This window comes from Berghia stephanieae, chromosome 4 (genome assembly GCF_034508935.2).
Source record: "Berghia stephanieae isolate SIO BIC M18660-M18661 chromosome 4, UCSD_Bste_1.3, whole genome shotgun sequence".
NCBI lineage: Eukaryota > Metazoa > Mollusca > Gastropoda > Nudibranchia > Aeolidiidae > Berghia > Berghia stephanieae.
Genome location: NC_088363.1, coordinates 76,457,475 through 76,465,149, shown reverse-complemented (window position 1 = coordinate 76,465,149; position 7,675 = coordinate 76,457,475). Strand labels below are relative to the sequence as shown.

Below are 7,675 nucleotides of genomic sequence, written 5' to 3'. Positions count from 1 at the left end.
GAGAAGAGATAACGAGAGTATGGACAGCTGAGGACTCCACCTACCCAGGGGCAGTTTAAGTTCCCTTGCCCTTAAGGGAATGACATCTACCACAAAAAAGATGTATCGCAACATACAGAACACTTATTTAGAAAGAGTAAGAGTCCAGAGTCTGTAAATAATCTTGGGTCACATCGCCTGAAGAAAAGTAAGACGAGGGGAACTGATTCACATGTTGATCCCAGAAGCAATCTACCCCTGTTTCCGGGATATAATATAGGATAAAATTACGCCTTGACGTTTAATCACAGTTGGACATTTATTATATTAATGATGGAAAACTTGAAGTGAAAACAAACAACTTTATGAATTTTATTATTTGAGTTCATAGGCTTTCCTAACGTAAAAAAAAAAAAAGAAGCAATTTATAATTGAAGTTCTACAGTATAATGGCCATAGATGATGATAATGAGAATAAGAATAATCATAAGTTCACAATTGAAATTGCACAAGAGCATGATGAAAACAAAAATATGAAAGTTATAAGCAAGGAATAGTGAAATAATGGACAGGAAATTGCAGCATTAAAAAACCCCAAATCAAATGATAACAACGGTGGTTGCATAAGAAATGCAGTAGAATGGCATTAAAAATATCAGCCAAGTTATGTAAGCATATTTCATTGGACTCGAAACTATCCAAACCCACAGTTTCCTTTGTTAACTTTGCATTGGATCTGTGGCTTCCGTGCTAAGATTCCATAGTTCGGTTTTCATTATATTCAAGGTTTCTCAGAAAGTACTTGAAATGTATTTGAATGCAAGGTGGTTATCAATGATTTTTTAAAAAAAAGTTTAACATGAATGTTTCACCCCCCAGCAAATCGACACATACACACACACACAAAGGGGGTGGGGGGAAGATAATTTGTCTGCTCAAATCCAAAGTCTCTCAATGGAAGCTGTTATTGAACTGAGCGTGTAACATGGCTGAGATAGTTGTAAAATGGATCTAAATCATATTTCATGCAAAAGACAACCCTTATAACTAACAACTGGGGATAAAAAAACTAATCGAAATGAGTCTGCCTTGAGGGTTGCAGCAAAACTTTAAAACTAGAATGATCCAGTTCAGAAAAATTTCAATGGAATGTACCACAATTAAATAAAAGTGGAAAAAAAAAAAAAGGTTTTGGGGAGATGGAATGTGCCACCGATGTGAAAAATGAAGAAACATTTTACTACAACATTTACTACATAAATCCCTTAGTACAGAAGAGAAAAATAAATTGGAACTGAAAACATGTTGAAGGTGTGAAATATTGGATATTGATTCCCAATATTTTATACTTTAAAAAAGAGAGAAAATATCAAATTAAAAATTGTAAATCTATCAACCTGTTTAGGGCAAGGAAATGGTAGACAGGTAGCAAAATTCTGTTTGGCACTGAATTTGACAATGGGACATTTATGACAAAGTGAAAGTGATATGGAGGAAGCACTTAAGGTTGAATATCATCATAACTGGTCATGACAAAAACAAACTGTGATCCAGTTTCACCCTATTAACTGCGTAAAATAACAAGTACATATAAATCATACCTATCAGGGTTTACATTCGAGAAGGGTGTAAAAAAACAACTTTTACTAAACATCTTTTGAAGGCATATCAATAGTGTTACCATTTCGAATTAAAGATACTGAAATATAATTGATAGTTGATATGGATTTAAAATTGAATGAAAAATAAATCTCAGTTGTATATCTTCATCACATAGAAATCAATCGTCAGAATTGGTATTACAATTTACAAAACTATTCCCTAGTAAAGGTGTTGCTGGACCACAGTTTTTCAAGAGTACAAAGTATCATAGGACAGATCAACGAATAGGATATGCATAATTTTATTAGGGACTGGATTGTTGTAGTTTGAGCTGTTTCATCATCAGATAGGGTTCTGCATTCATCACAGGAATAATGTGAGGACAGTGTTTTTCAATTCATATCTTTATATCTTTCTAAGGTAAACACCTGCAAATTCCTTTAAAAGACATACAGACATAAAATTCAGCTGTGTTCACATTGTTCATATTTTGTGCCTTTTCTTCATATACGAGTGTCAAAAATACATTCTTAGAGCTGACACAGTATTTTCATGGACGAATTCCAGTCCTGTATTTGAAAACAATTGGGAGAGCTCGGTTAATGATGCAATGACATTGAGTAGTGGGGCGGAACAAAATTCCTTTTTACTTTCATAATATCTTAATAGATCCAATGACCCATTACCACTGGGTATACAGTTTGGATAACAGATCAATGTTGAAAAAAAAAGAATGGCCTAACCAGGACTCAAACTTACACAGCTAATGTTCAGAAACAGTAGGTGGTCTATCACAATGCCCATCCCCAAAAAGGGAATCTATAGCAGTTATGGAGTTGTAAACTTATTTATTAATTTACGAAATTGCCTTCTTATCAACTGCCACATTAATTGATGGAGTTTTTACCATTAATACTTGAACATGAGAAACCACTATTTGAATACAAAATTACATTTTGTTCTCTAAAAATTCAGGAAAAAAAAAAGGAGAGACCTTCAAGTAAAGGATACAAAGAGCATAAAAATTGAAACCAGCAAATTACGACAGCACAAATATTTCAGAAAACTATACCACTGTAAGTTTATAATGAATTGTGAAAAATATACAGAACAATATGTTTACTTTTTTCAACATTATAAATACATAAAAGTACACAAAACATGTCATCCTTTACCAAAATTAGTAAAAACAAAATTCAAAAATCCTTTAAATCATGGTGCACCTTGTTTAAAAAAATTGCAAAAAGCAAAACAGCAACAACATGGTCAGGTTTTATACAATTTGAAAGCTCAAGAGATTTGAATCTATAAATTTTCTGAGACAAATTGACGGTATCACATTCCACTATTTGTAAGTTTGAAGTGAGTGACAAAACCTAATGCAATTCATCAAGAAATAAAGACATAAAAAAATACGTCATGTAAGAGTCTGTGTCTAAATTCATTGTCTGTAGTTGAGTATACTGAACCTTTTTTAGGGAGAAATTTGGCATTTATCTATGACAACTTTCTAGGACATTTGATCAAAACATTTATTATTACATACTGCAGAACATTTCATAAAGATATTCGCTATCAACAATCTGTGTTAAAACGATATGTGCCACATTACATCATTTCTCATGTCTATCAAGACTGAATCTATTTGGTGTGTATGAACATCACATAATGATGATCTTAAAGATGTGCAATACAAGTAATAATCAGATATTTGATATTAGAAGTGTAATGAAACATCAATCTCAATCTCATATCACAATTTTCACCTTCTCTATTCTGATAGGAAGTCTTTTCTTTCTTTTTGAGGAAAAAAATATATCTAAAAACAAGGCACAATAATAATAATAACACAAAAATCAAATACGTTTCCTGTTGATTGTTCTTATATTTTTTTGGTTTTAAGTCCAGATATAAATGCGAGACGAGAATTTCTGAGGAGCTAAGAAATCATATTCATGTTCATTTACTTCCTTTTAAAACTTTTCTTCATATATATGGTCTTGTAAATATAAAAGCCCCAAAAAATCTCAAAAAATCGAAAAATCTAGAGCCGTGTACTTAATTTATGAATGAAAGATCTGTTACTAGTTCATTCTTAAGTCATAAAGAACAATATTCATACAAATTATAATTTATGTAAAAGCTGTTTAAAAAAGGAACCAGATAAATTGCAAGCTTGGGAAATTGCAGAAGTATACAACAGAACATAATGTAAAAACATAAACATTTAACAAAATTTTATAACATTTAGAAATATCAGAATAATGGTACCTAAAGGAAATTTACAAGATAGGATTGAAAGAGAAGAAACTTTTAAATTTGGAAAAATATTAAAAAACAGAAGAAGTTACGGGGACTTAATAAAATTTTAAAGGAATTAACCATAATAAAATTAGGATTTTAATGCTAAAGAGATTCAACACCAAAAAAATTAACACAGATAGATAGAGCGCCTGCTCCACAAAAGGAGAATATAATTTCTGTAACATAATACACTTTAAAACAACAAAATATTTTAACTGGCAATTTTTAAAATATATATATGGGAAATAAAGAAAGGCAAGTTGGTCCCACTTTAAAAAATTGCAATTTCATTCACCTCTTCCCTTAGAAACATTTTGTAAAGGCAACAAATGATTAATACCAAATTCAATACAATTCTTTCTTCATCCTTGTGACACCTCTTACAGATATGGAACGGCCATCTATTACAGCTTCAAAAATGCATCCAGATTTTTATCTTCTACAGCTTCCTCAAATGATTCATAGTTCTGAAGACAATAAATAAAATAAATAAAAACATGGATATAAATAAATACACACAGCAGTAAAGTGATAAAAGAGCAAGTATAAAAACAAATGAAAATGAAAGATAAAATATTATTATTGCCGAAATTAATTTAATGAAATTCTAGAGTGTGCTCCATGACTAGATTAACTTTAAAAAACCCACAATAAATTCGATTTTGTTGACATTTAACTGGAATTTTAACAACTTCTAGTCTATGAAAGATTCAACATTTTAAAAGGATAAAAGTTGTTGTACAATTTTAATTGAAGAATTCAATATTTTAACTGAATAGTGCATTGTAAATTGAAGAAATATGGTCTATTTAAGATTGAAATACCACGATCACTGTAAAAAGCACTGGCATAAAATCCATATGAATAGAAGCAGAAAGTGTTGGTGAATATCACAAAATAAAGAAATTAAATTTTGTGCTCATTGCGAAGCAATACAAAGAAATGACAGTGAGCATAAATTGACTGGCATTACCCAATATAACAGTAATTGAACTCACTAGAGGATTCCTCGTAATTCAAAAGGCGTGACTACAGGTCAACCTTGGATTAATACTTTTGCTAAGTCACCGCTCAGGCGATATGTTTTTAATTTTCATTTCTGTGTTGTATGACCAAATGGATAAAGCAGACTATCTTTGGGCAATTTTCAATATTATTGGTAAAACTACACAACTGAACCATATCTTTTCTCCATGACAAATAATCTCTTTATGTATAAATGACCACATTGGCTCATTACAATTGAACAGAATCAATTTCAAGATTCTTGCAAAGACTGACTAAAAACAGATGAATAAAAAGTAAGGACACTGAACTTCAAATAATACATTTTTTCCTTACCCCTAGGTACTCAGAGCCACGGCACAGCTGGGGTGGGATTGCTTTTTCATCACCAACAATTTCTCGCATCGTAGCCAATTTACCATTGTCTGCAGCAACATCAATGATTTCAAATTCTACCTTTAGGCCCGTTAGTATATCTTGGATACGGCTTTGACTTTTCTTGATCTACAATGAAACAAAAAATAAAATAAAAGGTGAAATTGTCCTCATATTAATCCAATTTAAACCTGGTACTGATAAAACTTTGCAAGGTTGTTAACATTATGAACGTTTTACATATTTCCATCATGGGTAAAAGTTAATGGGCATCAATTTGCCTGAAAGACAGGCCGGTGAAGCCAGTTTGCCTGAAAAAGGTGCTAATTTAATTTTTTGCGATCTGCGACTCACTGATTGAATGTAACCTTCCCAGAGTGAAAAGTGCATTTAATTCTATGATCCTAAAAGTGGTTTGTTTCTTTTTTAGCAAAAGAAAAAAGTACTTAATCTGCACGATTGAAAACAAAATTTATATATAAAAGCTAACACGAAACCCAAAGCAAAATAAATGATCTTCGTCATTTAAACACTCATTAGCAGAAATCTCTAGTGATTACAGTATTACCTGGTTTATGGAGACACAAACATATGTCATAACTTTAAATTTGTTTTGTAAAAGGCTCAATAATTGCAATACCAAGGGCTATTACGATTCCAAACAACCTAAAGAAGTGATCAAGAGACCCCAACCATGGTATTTGTTTTGATGCTAGTGTTGGTATAGGTTGTAATAGCAATGACGTTCTAGTGGTCATGGTGATATGATGATGATGTGGTGGTAGTGGTTGTGGCAGTGTCAATGCTGTGATGGTGGTTGTAGCAGTGGTGACAACTACTACTACAACTATTACTACTTACTACTCTTGGTTCAAATATGGGAAATACCAACCTATGTAATATACCTACAGTGTTCTTACAGCTCCCCCTTTAATAACAATAATTTAAAAATTAGACTCACACAAAATATCAGTGCTGATGGTGACAAAAAGGGAAAAAGGAGGAAAATTATGAATGGTTATTTACGCCACATGATTACTTCACTAACCCCCCACTTTTAGAGTCATTGAGATGATAGACTACTCTAGCCATGACACCCACTTCGAAGTCGATGCATATGTGTATATGTAGTAACAACTGATTTGATATTGGTTAATTTTATGTTTTTATAGATATTTTAATTTTATTAACTTTCCTTATTTCTATGTGCATTTGGAAACATTCCATATTCTGGAATGTGGATAATTGTTTAAAGGAACGGAGTTTCAAATATATGTCTGGTATAACGAATTTTCATTTATCCCCAGACAGGTGTCGGGGGATAATCACAGCGAAACAATATACTAGTAAATCAGTTGTTACTACATATATACACATATGCATCGACTTCGAAGTGGGTGTCATGGCCGAATGGTTTAGTCGTCTGCCCTGGAAGTTTTACCAGAATCGACGTTGTGGGTTCGAATCCTGGTTCGGCCACTTTTTTTTTTTTTTTTTTGTGCGAGTCTATTATTTACTAAGACTTATGACTACCCTAATAGAAACAAACAACAACCGAGGACTGCTTTCAATACTTCACAAAACAAAATGGCGACGGAAAACCATAACAAATGGTCGTATATTAGTATTAGGAAAGTTTGAACTTTCACTAACCTATCACTATCAAGGTTTGTTCTAGAGTTTTTAAAATGCTACTAGAATATTGACAAAATGAATAAACAAATATACAAATACAAACGCAGAACAAAATACCCACGGTGAAAATACAAATTGAAAGAAATGCTATCACGAGGAGCTTTCGGAAGGCCTCCCAAATGTTGCGATTAACCGAGTTGAAGTGGACTTGTAATAACAATGAACAAGGGCGGGGCTTGACTCGATTCATAGAACCTTCAGGTGACAATGCTGTGCAATGATGAATAAGGCCCTTATCCATAACGATATCTCACATTCATGGATACTTATTGGCGATAGATTAAGGAAACACAATCGACCAAAAAATAAAAAATGGAATTAGAAATAATAAAAATGTTATCAGCAGGGGCTTGGCTGGACTCTGCCAAGGCCTACGCAGACACAACCGCTACCATTGTCCTGTCAATATAAATAATCATAGCTGAGAGAAAATCTGATATAAAATTAAAATTGATAAGGCTGATTGAACATGTTCTTACTGTTGCGTTTGATGAAATGGAGCTGACATAAAGCTTTAGGGTTGCCATTGTATTGTATTGTATTGTAATTTGTAATGAGCGACAAAAAACCAGGAAATGGGTAATGAGTCACTTGGACTTGAGGAAATTTCCTTCTTTTGACATTTGACACAAGGGCAGATCATATCGTATTATCAATGTATCGATAATTATATCAATTTCAATACGCCATAACGATATTAGGTTTATTGTTCCTT

General features: G+C 32.5%; 1 protein-coding gene across 1 annotated transcript; it reads right to left on the bottom strand.

Moving 5' to 3' along the window:
- Positions 1–335: 335 nt before the first annotated feature.
- LOC144971271 (SH3 domain-binding glutamic acid-rich-like protein 3) lies at positions 336–7,640 on the bottom strand. Its single transcript, XM_078911879.1, has 3 exons — positions 7,440–7,640; positions 5,227–5,394; positions 336–4,352 (listed from the first exon to the last, which is right to left on the bottom strand). The coding sequence occupies exons 1-3, from the start codon at positions 7,485–7,487 to the stop codon at positions 4,290–4,292; spliced, it is 279 nt and encodes a 92-aa protein (XP_078768005.1). The 5' UTR covers positions 7,488–7,640; the 3' UTR covers positions 336–4,289.
- Between the last annotated feature and the right edge of the window lie 35 nt (positions 7,641–7,675).